The following is a 21840-nucleotide window of genomic DNA, read 5'->3' as shown; positions in this document are numbered from 1 at the left end:
GTTTTTAAAAACGCTGTTCATTCTTCTCATAGAGAGCTAAACTTAGACCCTGAGTTCCTAATACGGGCATGACACTAACTACAGAATGATGCGCAGTGTCCATTATACAATAGTGTCTGGTATTAGCTACAGCTAACAGTCTGAAAATCAAACATTTTAGAAAAACTCATTCCGCATATTGTATTTACACTTAAATCATACCTCTCCTCATTACTAAGAGGAGGTACACTGACCACAGCACTGCAGACAATAATAAAGCTTTCTCTCTGTGAAACTGCCAAATCAAAAGGGATGGACTCCCCATTCCTGCAGGCATGGAATCTTCCTGAGGAGGAAATGGCAAAATGTGCCATATTCCATGTCCCTGATTTGAAATATTAACAAACTAATTCCCTTCATTGTGGCAGCCTTTAAGGCAGGGATGTGCACGGGTACTTAAGCACTTGGTTAACAGATCCCAATTATCAAATACTAAAATCAGTGCTTAGGCATTCGTTAAGTTTCGTCACATAAGGGCAGAGAACATATATATAGACTTCAGATATAATCTACAGTTTACATGTCGCTGAGAAAACCTCGTATCTCCAAAATGGTAGTTTTACAGGAGAAGGAAAAAACCTGCCTTACTCTTAATGTAAGTCAGTGGAATCAGACGTTTTTACAAGTCATTTTGGGCCGTTTCTTTTCATCCATTCATCACGAAATTTACACAACAGGCATTTTCAAATATGTCAAAAACTGAAAAACGACAAAAATGGAGAGACAAGGTTTTCTTCCGACAGCAGCGATATAACATACAGTATAGAAAATATACAGTTCAGTAAAATGTGATGGTGTTGTTTATATTTGCGTGTTATTACCTAACAGTGTCTGATTGTGGGTGCGTTGTTAAGGACACAGCTGAGGAGGCAGAGATGGTGCAGCTCTATAGCACTAGCGCTAACTAGGCTGGCTACTCTAGGTGATGTTAGCTAGGTCTGGAAACAGTGTTGGAACGTCATCCACTGAGGAGAAAATACAGGGCGAGTCAGAAAGACTCATCCGATTTCAAAGCAACCATGAGGCGCCTAGGAACCAATCACAATCCAATTGAAAGGGAGGATCATAGAGTTTCTGACTGTCAGTCTGGCAGTGAACCTCCGACAGCTCAAAGCATTCGTCGTTGGTACAAACACTGATACTGGTAAGCTGTGATAGCTTTTTAGCATATCTGAGCCTCTTTTACTCTTCCAACATTAAAACCTCGTCTGTTTTTGAGTAATAAAACTGTGTGCTGTCACCTGATAGGCCTACCCTACCTTTTTGGTGTGTTGTTTTTCCTTCTTTGCGGTTATCCGTTCATGAACTTCTACAGATGCTGCACATGCACATCCCTGCTTTACTGATTACTGTGTGTCATTTTTCAGCCTAATTTCTATCTGCCACATCTGTAGTATGTGGTCATTTGCTGTAGACAAGAACAGCACAGTTCTGTGTACTTGGCACAGAGCAGAAGAGTCAATGGGCAGTTGTTTAAGCACCTTTCCATTCACTTCTACTGTAAGTATAATTTTTCTGTTCTGTTCTTTGCAGTACAAACAGTACAGAGGAGTTATTACCACATGCTACAGATGAATTAGGCTGAAAATCGATGGAGAATTTCTTTAAATCAGCCCCAGAACTGTAGTACACTATTCAGTAGACTGAGCCAAGCTTGAGGAATACCAAATCTCTTTGTCATTGAGAGAGTATTATGAGCCATATTGGCAACCTGGATGTGCTTACACTGGAAAGCATGGCTCAGCATAAACCAGTATGAAACACTGACTGTGCCTCTGCGGCTGCAGCCGAGCAGAGGCGGGTCTGGTCGGTGCCTTTTTCCAAGAACAGATCTGCATTGTCAGATTGTCTGTTGCTCAATCTTATTTAAATCATATCATTTAAACGGAGTAGTTGAGTATTTGTTTTCTTCTTAGAGAGAATAGGGTTGTATTTTTCCTTTCGGAGTTAGAGGGCTTCTCTCTTGCCTCATGAATGCGGCTCTAGAGACCGGAGCTGGTCCTCTAGCTCTGAGAAGTCTCGTCTGCCTCTGATGTTTAATACCAAATATGTTCACACTGTTTATGAAACCCACACTGGCACCCTGCTGAGCTGAGCTCCCTGAGAAAACAGTTGTTGGAGCTTTGCAATGTTTGGCTGAGCTCATTTGTGAGCACTGGAGAGGAACATGTATCTTAGCTCTGTCCAGCTACGTAGTTTCAATTTGCACTCGCTGAGGATCTGAAATGAACGTTCAGTTTACTAAGCTGGAGCTAATGCGCTTAAGACTGCTTACCAACCATGCTGTTATTGTGAGGCGCAAAGTTTAAAAGGTGCAGTGATTCAGCACTTAAAGGTCTGTTTACATCATATTTCTTGCTTACAAAGGTCCGAATAAATAAACTCGTCAGTGGTGACGGCGGTTACCTTTTAAATGCTTAATCAGTAATGATTAGTCCAGGCCACAAATAAAATAGAGTAAGAGACATCAGATATGTTTTGATAAACTGTTTTAATGTATTTTTGTAAAATAATGAGCAATTTTCAAATGGTGTGACCCTAGACTAATGTCTGTAAAATAAATTTTAAAATTAATTCAGCGGAAAAATGTTCTTAGAAGAAAAATGGCTTTAAAAATCTTTAGAATAACTGTAAAAAAATTGTTTGCCAAAGACAAACTTAATAAAAATAAACAAATGAAATAAAATAAAAAATAATTAACATTTCACGTTATTGCGCTCTGGTGGATCTTTCATGGATTCTGATCAAATAAGACACATTAGTTTTGAGCTTGAAATGGGAGATAAAAACAGGTTTCTGTTTTTTTTTTTTTCTTCATTTTTGAACACACTATTTTCGTCATCGACTTTACTTTAACAAGCCATGTTGTCGCTTCACTACTCAAACCAGAAATAGTGTATAAAATTAAAAATCTATGAAACTTTGTGAAATTATTTGCTTTATGGCCTGATTTCTATCCCTGTAGTCTCTGTTCTAATTGGCATTGCTCTCTCGTCCCTCAGTGCTGACCAGTGAGGGTCCATGTGTGTTGAGCTATCCAATGATGTTATGGTAGCAGCAGTTCAAAAAGATGTGGTGGCGTCATGTGACTCGGAGGAAGCGCTGGCCTTCATCCTGCCAGCTTGGTGCTGGGTAGCAGTGTTATGTGATAGAGACAGACCTTGCTAGCGGAGCATTCATGACGGAGTGGCACATGCATTATAAGACAAAATAATCCCCCAAAGAAACTTAGACACGTGTAATCTCTGGTGTCTTTATTTTTTCCTGACATCCTATTAAAAAAACCAGACCAAGTAGTAAATAAATAAATAAATAAATAAATAAATAAAAATACTGTCAAAAACTGTGATTGCAATGAATTGTATTCAACATCCTGCATACTGTCCATTTAAACAGGACTAATTATGTTCCCTTTGTAATGAAACTCTGAGTTGAGAAGTGTCATTAATTACTGACGATATCCACAATAAGCTCAGAAAGGCGCATTATAACATAATTTGACGTAATTTATTACAATAGAGATAAACACTAATATTGCTCAGCTTTACTTTGAACAGTGTATAAAATGGCTACATTTGCATTGTAGACCTCGTGACCCTGAGTTTCTATCACCACCGCTGTAAAGAGTCTCTACACACTGAGTGAATCTTTCTTGACTTTTGTTTACATTTCAAACAGTCAAATATAAAGAAATCTTTAAAAATCACTGGAATTCCCCTTTAAGAGGTGAACAAAAAATATTTCATACAACTAGATATGGCTGATTGTTAAACTTTAGTAAATTAAACTGAATATAAAATGAGCCACATTTCCAGTATCTTCACTTTTATTGTAAGTGCACAAGGAAGAAAAGTGCATTTTGTGTATAGTTTCATGTACATGGTGCATAAAGTGCACACTCAGGCTTGTAAAGGTTTTAGGTTTTGTACCATACAGAACACCTTTTGTTTGTGTTTGAAATGGGCACAAAGTTCTAGTACACTGAAATTGGTGTTTCACTGGTTAGTGAAGCAGCAAAAACGGTCAGTAAATCTGAGCGTGTCTGTGACGAGCACGCTGTAAAATGCAAATGCATCAGTTGAAATGCTGTACAATGCTTTGCCTCGTTCCAGCTGTTCTTGCAGCATCCCATTGTCCCATTTTCCATAACGATGTGCCGAAATGGAATAGAGCTGGGTGTCACATCACTGTGAAAGACGATGAATCCGCATTTTCAGTGTTGCAGAGTAACAGCACAATTGGCATCATGTTCTGTGTTGTGACTGCTGTGCTGCCTCTAGTCAGCTCTCCTGAACTGGAGGACTAATTGTTGCGTCAGATCAGATCTTGTCTAGAGGGTCAGCGTTTCTCAGGCTGCATCACTGCCTCCCTTTCACAGTCTCAATTTGCTACAGAGGCCAGAGAGTTAAAGGTGCAGTCAGTCATCCGCTTAATGCAAATTCCATTATCCACTGTGTGTGAACGAGAGAGAGAGAGAGAGAGAGAGAGTGTGTGTGTGTGTGTGTGTGTGTGTGTGTGTGTGTGTGTGTGTGTGTGTGTGTGTGTGTGTGTGTGTGTGTTTGTGCAATTTCCGGTAAACTGAAGCCAGGACTTTAGAAGAGAACCTCTGGTGCTGAGTCATGCAGTTAGACTTCAGCCAAATATGTCCAAATATCTCTCCAGCATTAACGTGTATTAGAAACATTTTCTAAATGCCTAAACAGAAAAGACATCAGTGCAGAAAAGAATTCACTAGGTTTGATTTGTGGACTGAGAAAAGCAGGCCGAGGCTGGAATGATGAACGTTTTGCCGTGGAAAATGTCTTTATAGAAAATATTTGGAAATTATTCTTATATGTCCAAATGGTATTAAATACTTCAAATATGGTTACAGTCAGTATTGAGGTGGGTAGTGAAAATAGTAATCCATTCCATGTTGCTAACTACTTCTCTCAAACTGTAATGTTTTTATTATTACGTATTAATTATTCATTCATTCATTCATTCATTTATTTATGTGGAAATAGAAAAACAATCACAGTGAACATCATTTAAAAGGCCGGTCATTGTCCCTGCCTTTGAACAAGAAACAGCCAGTTAAGCTAAAACAATAAATTCAGTTTGAAAACCTAAGAAACTTGCCAGTAAAAACAGTCCAAAAATAGCTGCCTCAAAATAAAAAAAAAATGTAATAAAAGTTAAAACTGACAGCTGTTTCTGCATAAACCTCAAGTCTGGCCTGTTCAGGTTGGGTTAGGTGTCTTTTTTATTGCATGGGCATTTTTATCCATCTGTTCCATATTTGAGTGATGAGATGTTTCGACAGATTGTTTGTCAAGTTTATGGTACTTCCTGAGCTCACGCTGCGCTGCTCATATTCACGTGATCAGCTGTCACACGCAGCACACGCACATGCAAATTATTTATAAGAACGGGTATAAATAATCGGCATAAAGGAAATTTACACTTCAAATGTGTCACAAGTACTTAATATCATTCTCAAGTTGGCTTTGCAAAGTAAAACTTTAATTCAGCAGGTTTCATTGTGAGTTGCATGCAACATAATTTCTGTGCAGCTTGATAGTTACATAAAGCAATTAAAAAAGGTATCAAAGTTGCATGCAACGCATTTGGATTATTCCACCAGTTAGGCGACATAGCAGGCATATTTTCAATACACCAAAGGCTAACATTGATCTGGCGATGTCAGACCCTTGATAGTATGTCACTCGACCATATCTCTGTTTTGAGTTTCATGAAACTTGTTTTATGAAGTTGAGCAGCTTGCAACTGTTGCGACTGAGTTTCAAACGAGTTGAAGGTCGCTTTATGTTATAAAATTTAAATTCAGTTTAGTTTCATTAAAGTTGCGTGAAATTTTCACACTGTAAAGCCAGCCTTACACATGAGTAATGCAAGTAACGTAAATCTTATGATGTCAATAAATATAATGTGATTACAAGAATTTAAAGTGCAATTCATTACTTTGTTTTAGGAAAAAGTAACCACATTACTATAACATGTTACTTTGTGCCATGTTACCCCCAACACTGATTCCAGAGAGTGTTTACTTATTAGGAGAAAAATAATTGCTTTGTTATTAAAATGGTGTGATTCCTGGAGAGAGACGAGGGAATCAGGCCTTGAACGGAGCTGAAGAAGCGATTACATCCTGGCAGACATAATCATAAAAGCCCAGAGCTCCACACGCCTTGTAACCACACCTATAAGAGATCCTGCATTTCGCTAATTAGCTGGCTGCTTTCAGCTGACCTGCCAGTTCATGTCAAACATGCTTGGTTATGAATGCTGTAGTGGTCATTTATGTCACAGTCCCTTTCTTCCTCCACCAGGATATGACTTTGCCGCAGTGCTGGAGTGGTTCGCAGAGCGCGTCGACCGGATCATCCTCCTTTTTGATGCCCACAAGCTAGACATCTCAGACGAGTTCTCCGAGGTGATCAAGGCCCTAAAGAACCACGAGGACAAGATCCGCGTGGTGCTCAACAAGGCCGACCAGATCGAAACGCAGCAGTTGATGCGAGTCTACGGCGCCCTCATGTGGTCGCTGGGCAAGATCGTTAACACGCCTGAGGTGATCCGGGTCTACATCGGTTCCTTCTGGTCGCACCCGCTGCTCATCCCTGACAACCGCAAGCTGTTCGAAGCTGAGGAGCAGGACCTCTTCAAGGATATCCAGTCACTGCCACGCAACGCCGCACTCCGCAAGCTCAATGACCTCATCAAGAGGGCCAGGCTCGCCAAGGTAAAACACCTAAAACAGTCCTGCAGTCAACTTTACCCTTCATATTTTAGTGTTTTCCTTGCTCTAAGACACCTGATCCAGCTAATCCGCTAATTACTGAGCACTTCCTCTATTGACATGGGTGTGATAGAGCAGAAACGCTCTAAAATATGCAGAGCAAAAGTGCTCCTGGACCCAGATTGGGAACTACTGACATAGACCTTAAATTTTCCTAACTTCAGGTACAACCCCTTTTCCAAAAAAGTTGGGATGCTGTGCAAAATGTTAATAAAAACAAAATGCAATGATGTGCAAATCATTTAAACCCTACATTTAATTGAAAATGGTACAAAGGCAACATATCAAATGTTGAAACTGAGAAAGTTTATTGTTTTATAAAAAATATATGCCCATTCTAAATTTGATGCCATCAACACGTTGCAAAACAGTTGGGATGGGGCGACAAAAGACTGGTAAAATTTTGTTATGCTAAAGAAAAACACCTGGTGGTTAATTGGCAGAGAGGCTGAGTCTTTCAGAAGTAAAGATGAGGAGGGGTTCACCACTCTGTGAAAGACTGCACGATCAAATAGTGCAACAGTTCAAGAATAACGTTGCTCAATGTAAAATATCAAGGCCAAAAAACATTTGCTGGCCGTGATCTTTGGGCCCTCAGGCAGCACTGCATTAAAAACAGACATGATTCTGTAGTGGAAATCACTGCATGGCCATCTTCTCTGGCCCTGAGCTCATTTAAAATGGACTGAGGTGAAGTGGAAAAGTGTCCTGTGGTCTGATGAATCAACATTTGAAATTCTTTTTGGAAATCATGGACACTGTGTCCTCCGGAATAAAGACCACTCAGATTGTTATCAGTGCACAGTTCTAAAGCCAGTATTCATGATGGTATAGGGGGGCATTAGTGCACATGGCATGGGTGATGTGCACATCTGTGAAGGCACCATTAATGCTGAACAATATATGTAGGTTTTGGCAACATATGCTGCCGTCCAGACGACGTCTTTTTCAGGGCCTTGATTATTTCAGCAAGACAACGTCAAACCGCATTCTGCATGTATCACAACAGTATTGCTCCATATTAAAAGAGTCCTGGTGCCAAATTGACCTGCCTGCAGTCCAGACCTGTCACCACTGATAACATTTGGTGCATTATGAAATGAAAAATACAACAAATGAGCCCCTGAACTGATGATCAGCTGAAATCCTGTATCAAACAAGAACAGAAAACATTTCACTTTCTAAACTACAGCAGTGTCTCCTCAGTTCCCAAACGCTTACAGAGTGTTGATAAAGAAGAGGTGATGAAACACAGTGGTAAACAGGCCCCCGTCCCAACTTTTTTAGAACATGTTGTTGGCATCAAATTCAAAATGGACAAATATTTTTCAAAAAACAATAACATTTCTCAGTTTCAACATTTGATATGTTGTCTTTGTAGTATTTTCCTTTAAAAATATGGTTTATATGATTTGCACATCATTGAATTCTATTTTTATTTACATCCCAACTTTTTTGGGGTTGTAGATCTGAAGGAGCGCAAAAGTGAAATAATATATATTATGTTTAAGCTTGTTTTTGTTTTGGGCTCCTGAGTGGCGCAACCGTCTAAGCGTTGGTCCTATCATCAGGAGATCGTGAGTTCGATCCCTGGTGATGCTACAGCCGTCCGTAGCCAGGAGTCCGAGAGAGCACAATTGGCCTCGCTCTCTCTGGGTGGGTGGGATGGCTGCCTTTCTCCCCCCATCACTCACTAAGCGCGATTCTAGTCAGCGCAGGCGTCTGTTAGCCTGATGTAACAGATCTGGCGGTTGGCGCTTTCCTCCGAGCGCGTTCGGCTGTCCAGTGACGTTGCGTGAGCGGCAGCTCGAAAAGATGCGGTGGGGGAGTCCTAACTAGTGGGTGGAATTGGCGACGACTAAATTGGGGAGAAAATTGGAAATAAAATCAAAAGAAAAAAAGATTGTTTTTGTTTTGCCAGCCCTGTTGATCATTAGTAATGCGCTGAACTGACAATCTTTGGCTGAACACTTTCAGCTGAAAACTGACACCAAACAAAAAAAACACTATTTATTGACAGAATCTGTCTTTTTTAAATGACAAAACTGAGCTAACAAGATATAAAAACAGTTAACATAAAATAAACATGTTAAAGTGATTACAGAATGTGGCTGTGAAATCCAGCGTGCTCAGCTACAGAGAACAGTTGGTCATGGAAAGTGATGAATTTCATTATTTTTTGGTCAGTCTCTGCCCTTTGGCTGTTGTTCTTTTGGCTACAGATGGCAGCAGTGGGCTGGCAGGGACTTTCCTTTCTGCTTCTGTTGTTTTGTGTATCAAGTGTGCTATTGTGTTTTCAAGTGGTCTATCAGGGCTGTAATGGAGAAAACATGGTTTTGGGTGTTTTACCCCTTCTGAATACTGGTCTGATGTCCCTGATAGAAATCGTGAAACAGTTTCACACAGCTGACCTTCTCAGGTTAAGGAACTGTCAGGGTTTTTAATCAGGATTTCGAAACTGTTTCCCATTTTCATTACAGTTTAAATGGTTTGTTTTTAATGAATTAATTTCCTAGTATTTGTAAGTGTTAGATTTTTTTAAATTAATTCATTTTCAATTTATTTGTGGCTGAAAATTTTAGGTGGCTGAAATTTCAGTCCATTTTTATTAAATATTCAGTAAAAAAGAATATTTTATTAACAATTTGGGAATAATTTGGGTTTAAAGAAGTTATTTTGCTTTTAAGTGACAAAAGTGTGTTCTAGATTAGCTCAGAATCAGTGGTGCACATCAGGGCAGAATCCAAGGGAGCAAACCTTCCAGAGTTTTCCAAATGACACAAAAGAACATCTGAAGAGATGTTTTTTGTCAGTGAGTCTCTTTGTTTCCTGCAGTGCAGTTTCCTGCAGTTTGTTGCTCTGAGTTTTTTCATAGTTCATAGTTTCATGGTGGTTGTAGCTGCTGACAAGTCAGTATACTGTGTGTTGGTGGAGTTTTTTTTTTTTCTATGCTGTGGAATTTCGTGTGGGCATGTGGGCGCATGCATGTATGCATGAAAATGCATTTCTGGGGGTGCTCCCCACCCCTGAGCAGCACCCCTTAAGCTTCGCTCCCACACCAATGCTGACCTGCATTTCACCTTGAGCTGGAAACTGAAAGCTCTTTCTGAACCTGAGCAGAAGAAAATGTTGAAAGCAATACTTAAATACTTAAAAATACTCATCAACTGCATGTTTCATAAAAAAAAGATTTTACTGCAGTACAGCATGTGAAATGTTAAATAAAAATAAGTTTTTGACGGCCGTTTTTAGGGCTGGGCGATAGACTAAAAAATTTTATCACAGTAAAAATTTTCATATCAGTCGATATCGATATATATCACCATAAATGTCAAATCTTTATTTTTTTGAAGTTTACAGGCTGATTTTTGCTCCTGAGTGGTTGTGTTATCCTTTATGGTCAGAACATGACAAACTCTCGCCAAACAGTGGAACATTTCACTAAACATGGGACAGTGGGAGAAAGTGTCTGATCAGCTGTTTTTACCTGCTGGAAAAGCACAGCCGCAGTTTTAGTAATAATATTCATAATTTAAGAAAGAAAACAGATTTATTTTTAACTGTCTGGTGACGACCGCTAAACTGTTTAGTTTCCCAACCACGTCAGTTTAATACGAACAGCAAACATTAGCTGACTTGGTAGGTCAGTGATGGATCACACCGCCTTACTCCGGTCACTCCGACCACACCCATGTCAGAGCATATCACAGTATTCAGACACCAGCTAGCGACGACTGGGCTTCTCCATTCTATCTTTTTTGTGATCAATTTTTTATTTGTTTCCTGTTAATCAAGCAGCTCTTTATCACAATAATACAGAACTGAAGGAAATCAAAAAACAACCCCCTTTCCTAGTTATTTTTAAAAATCTGTCCATTGCAGAAAAGATGTTAAAAACCACCTTTAAACCTGTGGTATCGAGTCTCAGCGCTCAGTGGTAGGAGAGTGAAAGCAGCCTTTTGAGTGCTGTTAACTAATGGTGAGTAGATGGAAGTGATATGTGATACATCTCGTGATTCAGGACCATGAAGAATGGAGATCATTCACTGTGAAAGAATAGCCTCTGAAAGAACTTTGTGGACTTGACTACATAATTGAGTGTCTGCTTGGATGCACATCAGTGTGGTTCACTCACAAATGCAGGAATAATACCTGCAGTCCCCGACTTCATGTAACTCTCCCAAGAGAACATTAGGTGCCTTATTTTGGTGGCCTAACCTGTGTTCTCTGAACGTTGTGCTCTGCTTTCAGGCCTCAGTTAATTTAGAGTACAATAATAAAAATCTGTGCCTGGAAGTTGAACAAAGTCTATACATCTCAGGTCACTGCTCTCTCTTAAAGCTTAGACAAGGCTTTCGGTTTCTTTGCGACTGTGCAAATAACACTGAAGTGATCTTGAGTGCCTTATTCAAAGTGTTTTTCCAGCTACACTGGAATGTCTCACAAGGTCAAGACAGCACAGTTAATGCTAGAAAATATTAACAGTGTTATACATGCTAATACGTTTAAGGCACGACACTCCAGCTATGCTGCGAAATGGTTATTGTTAAAAGGAAATGATTTAGCCTGCAGGGGTGGACAATAAAAAAATCACCATATTTGACATTTTTTGTGATAAGCAAAATAATGTGATACATATTGTGTAAATTGGACCAGATAAAATGCACCAGTAGTGCCATCTTTAAAGAGCCCATATCATACACTTTTCTCTTTTTCCCCCTGAGGTCCACTTGAGATGTTTGTGTGGGTTTATTTACCAAAAACACTTGTTATTCATTGTAATGTGACCATTTCCGAATCTCTCTTCATCGCCTAGAATTAAACAGGCTGTTTTTGCTACTGTGTCTTTAAGATTGATATATGTAAATGAGTTCTGTTCTGATTGGCTACCCTGTATTATGCTGGAAACCCTCTTTAGGCTGGCTTGACTCTGTATGTTAGTTGCTTGAAACCTGCATGAAGCTGAATTGCTTTTTATTTGCGTAATGTACAGCATCCTGCAACTCGCTTGGAACTCAGTTGCAAGCATCTGGAGATCCACCACCCTGAAGAGTTTAGCTCCAGCCCGAATCAAACACATGTGATCCAGGTTATAAAGGTCTTCAAGGGCATCTGATTATTAGAGACAGGTGTGGTAGATCTCCAGGACCAGGATTGGGCACTCCTGCTCTTTGCCAGTCACCCATTTCCTGATTTGTATAATGTACAGCATCCTGCAACTTGCTTGAAACTCAGTTGCAAGCATCTCAACTTTGTATAATAAGTTTCATGAAATAGCCAAACAAAATGGCGACAAAACGTCACAAGATCAATGGGAAATTTGTAAACTACACTTCACAGATGAGGAAAAAAATGCAGTGTATCAAAACATAAGCTACTAAAATGGCTAACTAGCATGAAATTTGATTGCTTTTGATTTGCTTCATGTAACTGAAGTTGCATTAAAGTTTATAAGGTCACTGTGAGTGGGCAGGGCTAAACTGCTGTAGTCTGAATAAACTGATATGTATACATGAATTGGTTTTGTGACATCACAGAAACGGCCTGTTTTTCTAGCTTAGTTTGTATGTATGTAAATTATGGACTGGGGAATAAATGGGCCCTTTAAAAATACCTTAAAAAACATACATTTCACACATGCATTGCAGGACTAACTATGCAAATGTTCAGTATTCTAGAAGTACTGACGATACTCAGACTCAGAAAATTGTATTGTGATGTCATTTAGCACAAATACGATAAATGAAGTCTAACGTTGCAGCAGTATGTATGTATTTTCAAATGTATAAAACTGAAATGCTCAAAATTCCTCATTAGGTCAGATTAATGCAGGGACAGTGCCAAGTCTCAGTGAGCGTGAGTGTTTGATTTAAGGGTAATGTGTGTTTTATGCACTGTTTAGCTGTGATGCGGTTGTTGTGCAAGTCTAATCTCACCATCGCAGCCCAGTGGCGGCTGTTCATCATCTGATCCCCTGTACTCCTCTGCATTATTGATGTCTCTAAGGATGAACAGAGAGCCATTGATTTGTCCTTCATATCCTCCCAGAATAAATACAGTATGACTGTATCTGATGCGGCTAATGGTGTTAAACCATCATACTGAGCATGACTGTGTCATACAGCTAATCAGCTAATGCACTATGATCTACTTGCGTTAACTTCTGTTATTTCTAATGAAGCGGCGGCCGAACCCACTTACACTGAATAAGTATTGACACTAGTTAGAGGGGTCTCTTGGCCAGGGATGCTCAGTCCTGGTCCTAGAGATCCACCACCCTGAACAGTTTAGCTCCAGCTGTAATCAGACACATGTGATCCAGGTAATGAAGGTCTTCAAGGGCATCTGATTATTAGAGGCAGTCGTGTTGGATCTGATCTCTCCAGGGTGGTAGATCTCCAGGACCAGGCTTGGGCACTACTGCTCTTTGCCAACCACCCACTGCCTGATTCAAATGCCGCACAGGCCTCACGAGTGGCTTGACAGATTTATTTATCAACACTGACAAAAATTGCTGATAACCCACTGAGAAAGAGTGACTTCATTAACTGCAACATCATCAGGATTCAAACTCAGTCTCTCAGCGCAAGGGCTAAACATTTAGGCCTATTCATAGTTTTTAACGTAGCAGAAGCTTCATTTTAAACCTGACACATTTTTAAAACACTCTGAGAATATAAGATCTCCCATGTTTTTTACTTCCAAAAAAAGACACAAGTATTAAACTAAGCAAGGGAGCTAATAGTTTGCGGCCCTCCTTGGGCAAAACCAGAATAGGATACACCTGGACACATTAAAACGGCTATAAGCAGTAGCTGTGTTGTAAGATATTCATCATTTATTCCCCATCCCTTCAGCTTTGGTTCACCATGAATGATCTCCCTCTACTGAAAACTGTGTTTCTTAAAATGGTTTACTTCTCAAACTTCTTTGCAGTGAAAACACAGGCTTTCCCAGTACAACCGAAGTGAGAACAGAGTTTGCGGGGCAATTTGTTGTAGCTTAATTTTGACTAACAAATGCTAATCATGATGTGTCTGCAGGGAACTTGACTACAGCTATAGAACATGCCTGCACTATGGTAGCTTACTCATCTGAATTGTTTGGACTGTGCAGTAAGTTAATAACTTGCTGTGTCAAATTATCAAACTTATATTCCGCATCTACCTAATAAACTGTCTGATATGTTGTAGAGCTGTTCTAGTAGCCGTATTCTGCTGCAGTAGCTTAGCATGCGTGTTACTCTGCAAATTAACAGAAATTGTTCACGAAAGTTGGCAGAAAAAAAGCCATTTTTCCATTTGTTACCTGAAGAGGATGTTATTAGGTTCAGTTTCTTTAATTAAAACATATTAGAACATGTTAGGTTGTTGAGAATTTAGGCTATATTAAAATTTGCAGCTCTTGTGAATTGAACATTGCATTCTTTTAAACTGTGATTTTGATATAAAAACGATTAACCTTTCAGCCCCAGGTCAGTTACTCAGATTTGAGTTACAGACCCAGATCGGACTTCAGTATTAACACAATGCTTTTGAGTCGACACAACTCTGTGCCATTTGCAGACCAATGTTGAGCAGCACATTGACGGAAAGAAGCAGTTATTACCTGAGTGTTTGAACTCTTAAGATCGACTATATTTGCCCTCTAAAAGAAATGAGGCTGATTTTCATCCTTTTTTCCCCTCCATAAAGTGACGGCACAGTAAATGATGTGCTCGGCAGTACAGAGGATCAAGGGCAATGCAGAGGTTCTTGCACAAAAGGCCTTTTCAGTAGCTGCCCACTCTCCACTGGTTCGTTTTCCTCAAATCTAATCTGGGAGATGAACTCTCTCAGCTGTCTTGGTGAAGATCATTATATAAGACAGTACAGCAGACAAGAGAGCCTGTTTCTCTGACTGGACGACCCAGACAAATCCGGAGGTGGTCAAACCTAAAGCTGTCATTTGAAAGGGAAACTACTGAGATGTCACTTCCTATATGCATGAAAACCTCCATTAACCTCCATAACAAACTGTCCTTGAGATGCCCCCTCTGCTGGATGAAGCCCTCAGGGCCCTTGGCACCATTCACCTGCCAGACTAACCGCAGCAACTCAGAGGCAGCTGGTTCCCTTGAAAGAGAACGTCAAGTTAACCTTTGGCTTCCCCCAGCAGCGTGTCCTGATCCCAGGAGTGTCCTTCCCCTCCTGTCATCAAATATAAGATCATGTTTCCTTTAGCCGGACGGCAGATTCTCTTCACGTAGTAGCTGTTTTTCAGTATCAGTCTTAGTCACCTCATACTGAATGATTTCATTTTACCCACTGAACACTGAGAGCTGTGTTTCTTGTCGTGGGTCAGCCAGCTTATAAGGAATGCACTTCTCATTGTTTAAATGAAGCGTTGCAGCATGATCTTAGGGAGGGTCTTGACTTACCTTCCGCAGTTACGGTTTAGTTTTGGTTCTAAAATGTTGCCGGATAGCCTTTATCCGATGAATTCATTTATTTTTCATTTCCATTCTCAAAAGGTACATGCTTACATCATCAGTTCCTTGAAGAAGGAGATGCCCTCGGTCTTCGGCAAAGAGAACAAGAAGAAAGAACTGATTAACAGTCTGGGAGAGATCTACAGCCGCATCGAGAGGGAGCATCAGATTTCTCCTGGAGATTTCCCCAACCTCAAAAAAATGCAGGTAAATATGCTTTCGATATTTTTCAGAAGTATTTACGTATATTTGGTTCTGGGATCTGCATCCGTTTGTACTTTAAATGACATAACCAGGTATGTTAAGAACTTATGTGAGATGTTTGTGTGAAAGTGACCCCAGCACTAGTGTAGTGGTGCATAGATACAGGTCTGCGGCTTATACACAACTCTGAGCAGACTGGTTTACCCACCTAAAACGGCGAAATACTGTCTGTGGTTTTGTTCTTGACTTTGATTTGCCTGTGACTGAGCAGAGTAAAGTCATCACACTCATCCAGAGAGTCGTATATCCAGTGTGTTGTGTTGCAAACAGATTTCTTTTTAAATGCGGTCTTGCTCTACTGTAGTGGGCACCAGCCCTCCTCTTGATGATCTACTCTCCTGCAGAGTTTAGGTCATGCTGACTCCCTCTTACCTAAAACCAGTGCATCCAATTCAGCCAATCAAAGACTTCTGAAGATGATAAGCTGGAGCAAGTGGGGTACTGGCTTATAGTGCATTTTATTAAGTTTAACTTGTGTTCTTTTTTAAATCTTTTTTAGATACTTTAGGTATAGAGTATATTGGGTTGGGGATTCCTTATAAAGCACAGTAGACCCACCTATTCAGTAGGACTGGGCGATTAATCGAAAAGTAATCTTGCCCATGTTGGTTATTTCGACTGCTTTCAGACTTTTAACTGTTCTTTGACGCTGCAGCCTCGTTCTCCTGCGGCCGCGTTCAGACATTTCTTTAGAAATCTCTTCAAACAAGGAGGGTTTTGGATGAGTCTCTAATAATTTTTGTACAGAAATATCAGCCCAAATGTTTGAGTCTCAGCAGAGCTAAATTATGACGAATGTCGAGTTGGATTGATGTTAAAGCCTCGTGAATTCCAATCTGGCTGTTGAGACGATTTACATTAAGATATGCAGAAAATGTTTGCAGTATAAACCTTGTCAGTGAACTATGAGGGCAAAAAAACCACAAAAAATCCAAAATATCCGTTCATTAGTCATAATCGGGGTAAAATATTCAATTAATCATGATATTGATTTGAGGTCATATTGCCCAGCAGTACTTTCCAGACACTAATAGACCACAGAGCCTAAGTTACATGGTCATATCTTTTTTGGGGCATTCTTAAACTAAAATAAGCCTTATTTATTTAAAGTTTGGCTGTGGGTGCTTCAACTTAGAAAGCACATCAGAGTCAGGCATTGGTGGGATACAATGACATGATAAGCAGCTTCAGTCTTCTGACTTTAAAATCTGCAGTGGACATTTATGTTTATAATGAAAATCAACACCCTGCTCCGTATGTGTATTGTGTTTCTTGTCTCCAAGATAGATTTAATCATCTTTATTCTGTAATTGGGGTTATTTAACTACAAGAACATAACATGAACACTTGTTCCTGTCTAAGGTTTCATGCAGAGTTAAATTACACATTTCATCCCTGTTCTAACCTTCACCTGCTTCTCCATGACCAGGAGCAGCTCCAGGCTCACGACCTGAACAAGTTCCAGCCCCTGAAGATGAAGCTGCTGGACACCGTGGACGACATGCTGGCCCATGACATCGCCCAGCTGATGGTGCTGGTGCGGCAGGAGGAGACTCAGCGGCCCAACCAGGTGGTGAAGGGCGGAGCCTTTGAGGGCACCATGAACGGGCCGTTCGGCCACGGCTACGGCGAAGGCGCAGGTGAGGGCATTGACGAGGTAGAATGGGTGGTGGCCCGCGACAAGCCCATGTACGATGAGATCTTCTACACCCTCTCCCCTGTCAACGGCAAGGTGACCGGCGCCAACGCCAAGAAGGAAATGGTCAAGTCCAAGCTTCCCAACACTGTACTAGGCAAAATCTGGAAGCTGGCTGACATCGACAAGGACGGCATGCTGGACGATGAAGAGTTCGCCCTGGCCAACCACCTCATTAAGGTCAAACTAGAAGGGCACGAGCTTCCTAGTGAGCTTCCGGCCCATCTGGTGCCACCAACCAAGAGAAAAATACCAGAATAATGCGGGGCAGGATATAGGCGGCTGGGAGCTGGGTCACGTTTAGGGAAAGTGGCTGGTAGGAATTTACCTTCTGGAAATCGTATGGAGAATTAAAGACATGATTACAGTAACGAAATGCATTGACTGCTGAATTCTGAGGCTATGCCTAGGACAAGGAGTGGATCGCAACATGTATGCTAGCTCTTTTGGCATGTGTATGGTTTTGTTTTAGTTTGTTTTTGTTTTTTTTTTTTTAACAAACAAATCATGCTCACTACAAAGTTTGTTAATGATTCAGATGTTTTGAGTGATTCTGGACCGACATGTTCATGCCATCAAAACGTTTCATGCTGTCAAACTTTTCAGATACTCCGCTTTTCTGTTGAGCAACCATAGCTAAAGATTTAAGACGAGCTGAAGCATTAGACCTGTTTTAAATGTGAATTCTTCTTTCATGCCATTTAATCAAATATGCATCTGTGTCAGTAGAGTTGCGGCATGTACTAAAGAAGAAGAAGAATGTCAACCTCAGTCTTAATTATTCTTTTATTGATAGTTATCCTCAGTAAAATGACAAAAACTTTAACAGTGAGGAAAAAAAGCTTTTATAAGTAGGTGTAGAACTATATTCTTCTTGTGAAGGCAGCATCGTAATGAATGCAAGCCCTTTCTAGCCTGACCAAGAGACTGTTAATGATGTATAGCCGTCATGTCAGAGAGTTGGTAGACTTCTCTGTGTTTAGTGTATGGATGGACCTGTAGAGATAGTATCCTTGTCAATAGTCTACTGTTTAATGTTAATCCCAATATAACGTGTTTTGGGGGTATTTAGAATACTTACTAAATTCCAGCAAGGTTTAAAAAGGGGGTGAGGCAGCACTGACACATTACATTTCACTTATTTAATGCTTTTATTATTGGAACTGTCCTGCTTTTGTTCATGCTCACTCTTTTGCACAATGAACGTCTATTAATCATTAGTCTTTGAGGCCAGATGTGATCTCATAATGATAATGCACATCTGGGGACAGCTTGTTAAACTTTTGGTGCTGGATTGCAGCAAAATCCACCATAAAGGGTGCATGCGCACTAAAACCTACGCCCAAAGTTCTTGTCTGTGCATTTTTAATGTACAATCGATAACACAAGCAAAACAAAACAAGCTACCTGTCGTTAGCTAGCACACCTGTTTTTCCTTCGTAAGAGGTAGGGTTTGTTTTTATGCTCTCTGCACACACAGCACCCACCTACATGCTTAACTGGAGGTGTTACGGGGGACTTTTCAGCTATGCTAACTTATGTTACATCCGTGGGCTAACGACAGGCCTGTTGTCAGTCTGACGAGCACAACATCGCCCTCTTCTTTGAGCTCACGCTCAGTTTGTTACCATCATAATTAATTTAAAATTTCTCATTCTCATTATGAGGTCACGCCAGGCCCCACAAGACTGCTTAATCACGTTTTACCTTAGAAATATCACTACTGTTTAAGGAACACCTACAGGTGTTCAGTCAGTTTCATATATACTATAGCAGTGTATAGTTAAAATATGTATCTTTGATTGATATCATTGTTTTGCAGTTTAGTTTCCTTAAACTGTTAAGCTTCTCAGATGACAGGCCACGTTCCAGTCTGTGCTCTTTCACAAGAACCTGCAGGATTTGTGTTTTGGGCTTTGCAAAGAGCTGACGTGATGGGGCCTTTTTGTTTTTGTGCACTGAGGCTTGTAGCATGGGCTCCAGCTGCTGATGTGAAAGCACCAAGACACTGACAGGAGGGTCAGTGGAACGTCTGACCCTCCGAACCACATTTACTCAGACAAGTCAGAAATATTTGTAAATATAATCAAAGGTAAATATGTATTCTTGCCGGTGATCCCTGCCACAAGCCTGTAAGAGAGTTGATCAGAGCAGTGCGACTGTTTCAGTTTCTGATGTTTCTCTTCTTTTTTTGTGCTTTACCACCCTCACAGTCATCCATGTTAAAAAGTCCGATAAATGCCTCAGTACACCAGTGTGATCTGCTATGTCACCCAGAGAGCCAACCATGTGAACAAGAAGGCTCAAAAAAACACTGATTTATGCTCTTCATGTTCATTCTGTCTGTGTGAGTGAGTGAGTGCGTTGCATATGTATGTGTGGCCTCGGCCTGCGCACGAGTGAGGATATATATTTGTGTTTACAGACATATTGTAAAGTGTTTCTGTATTCACGTGGTTGTCGCGTAGAAAAAAAACATGATCTACCAACAGATGTTCCATTTATGTTTTACCAATGCTGAATATCTAAGTGATGAAACATTGTGCTGTCATGGGGAGGTTGGCCTCAAACAACTATAATAAAAACTTAACCCATTTAAAGAGCTTTCTGTGGTCTCCTGTCTTGTTTGGGTGCTTTTCAGATGCAGCCTTTCTTTGTTCTGCGCCGACGTCTCATTGCCTAAAGGTAATTTAACATATGGTTTCCACAGTATACAGTTTCTATTGTCGGAGGCTCTGCCAGTTTGGGGACAGCCTGGAAAAATAACTCCAGAGTGGTCAGAATCCACTTAGAAGAATGTTGGCGAGACATGTTTTCCTCATTGCTGGAATCGTAAGAGCAAGAAGGTTGTAAATCTAAGTCTGCAGCGTCTGGGCTGCTCTGGCAAAGACGTCTAATTACAGTCTTAGAAGTTGGTTGCATTTTCTAGAGGAAATATTCTTTTTTTTATACTTTCTTTTCTCAGTAACAGCTTCTTGAACAGCTACACATCCTTTCAGACCCACAGCGCTGAGTCGTCTTCTCACAGTGGAAGGATGGACAGAAACACCTGTGGATGTTTTCAGATCTGAAGCAGCTTGATTTTCTCCTCTCTCTCAGAGATGAAAGCTTTAAGTGCTGTTTATCTGATGGGGGCAGTTTTGGGGTCGACCAGCTCTTGCATGGTTGTTATGAGTCATATTTTTATCTTTTAATATCTTTTAGCATTTAATATTTTACGATGTTTTCCTTTGGCTTTCATTTCCTTATACAACCCCAATTCTCAAAAAGTTGGGACGCTCTGTAAAATATAAATAAAAACAGAATGCAATGATTTGCAAATCTCAGAGAGAGACGGGGTATAAAAAGAGCATTTTAGAGAGGCAGCATCTCTCAGAAGCAGAGATGGGCAGAGGTTCACCAATCTGTCTAACAATTGTGGAACAATTTCAGAAAAATGTTCTTCAACGTAAAATTGTGAAGACTTTGGAAATCCCACCATCTACAGTACATAATATCATCAAAAGATTCAGAGAATCTGGAGAAATCCCTGTTCACAAGGAACAAGGCTGATAGTCAATTGGATGTTCATGATCTTCAGGCCCTCAGGCAGCACTGCATTAAAAACAGGCATGATTCTGTACTGGAAATCACTGCATGGACTCAGGAACACTTCCAGAAATCACTGTCTGTGAACACAGTTCGCCGTCCAATCCACAAACGCAAGTTAAACTGTTCTGAGGTCAGAAGAATCAAAATTTGAAATTCTTTTTGGAAACCACAGACGCCGTGTCCTGCGGACTCGAGAGGAGAGGGACCATCCAGCTTGTTATCAGCGCACAGTTCAAAAGCCTGCAGCTCTGATGGTCTGGGTCTGCATTAGTGCCTATAATGTGGGCAGCTTACACATCTGGAAAGGCTCTATCAAAGCTGAACAGTATATAGAGGTTTTAGAACAACATATGCTCCCATCCAGACAGCGTCTCTTTCAGGGAAGGCCTTGCATATTTCAGCAAGACGATGCTAAACCACACACTGCATCCATCACAACAGCATGGCTTTGCAGAAGAAGAGTCCGGGTGCTGAACTGACCTGCAGTCCAGACCTTTCACCAATAGAAAACATTTGGCACATCATGAAACGAAAATCCGGCAAAGAAGACCCAAAGAAGACCCAGGACTGTTGAGCAGCTAGAATCCCACATCGGACAAGAATGGGACAACATTCCTCTCCTAAAACTCCAGCAACTGGTCTCCTCACTTCCCAGACGTTTACAGACTGTTGTTAAAGAAGAGGGGACGCTACACAATGGTAGACTCGGCCCTGTCCCAACTTTTTTGAGATGCGTTGATGCCATCAAGTCCTAAATAAATGAGTTCTAAATAAAGTTTTTCATGAAATGGTAAAATGTCTCACTTTCAACGTCTGATACGTGTTCTGTGTTCTATTGTGAATAAAATATGGGTCTGTGAGATTTGTAAATTGTTGTATTCTGTTTTTATTTACATTTTATTTACATGTTACACAGCGTCCCAACTTTTTTGGAATAGGGGTTGTACAAGTGGATTACCTTTTATCTAATATGCTCAA

At 40.5% G+C, this 21840-nt stretch overlaps 1 protein-coding gene across 1 annotated transcript in view; it reads left to right on the top strand.

The window, feature by feature from the left end:
- Nucleotides 1–19875, top strand: part of ehd3 (EH-domain containing 3) — a 49719-nt gene extending 29844 nt beyond the window's left edge. Inside the window, exons 4-6 of the mRNA XM_036581193.1 lie at nucleotides 6372–6784; nucleotides 15354–15518; nucleotides 17005–19875. Of these exons, the coding sequence (XP_036437086.1) occupies nucleotides 6372–6784; nucleotides 15354–15518; nucleotides 17005–17532 (1106 nt within the window). The 3' untranslated portion in view covers nucleotides 17533–19875. The remainder of the gene's footprint in view (nucleotides 1–6371; nucleotides 6785–15353; nucleotides 15519–17004) is intronic.
- Nucleotides 19876–21840: the final 1965 nt, after the last annotated feature.

This window comes from Colossoma macropomum, unplaced genomic scaffold (assembly GCF_904425465.1).
Source record: "Colossoma macropomum unplaced genomic scaffold, Colossoma_macropomum, whole genome shotgun sequence".
In the NCBI taxonomy this organism is placed as follows: Eukaryota; Metazoa; Chordata; class Actinopteri; order Characiformes; family Serrasalmidae; genus Colossoma; species Colossoma macropomum.
This window is presented reverse-complemented; position numbering and strand designations above follow the sequence as displayed.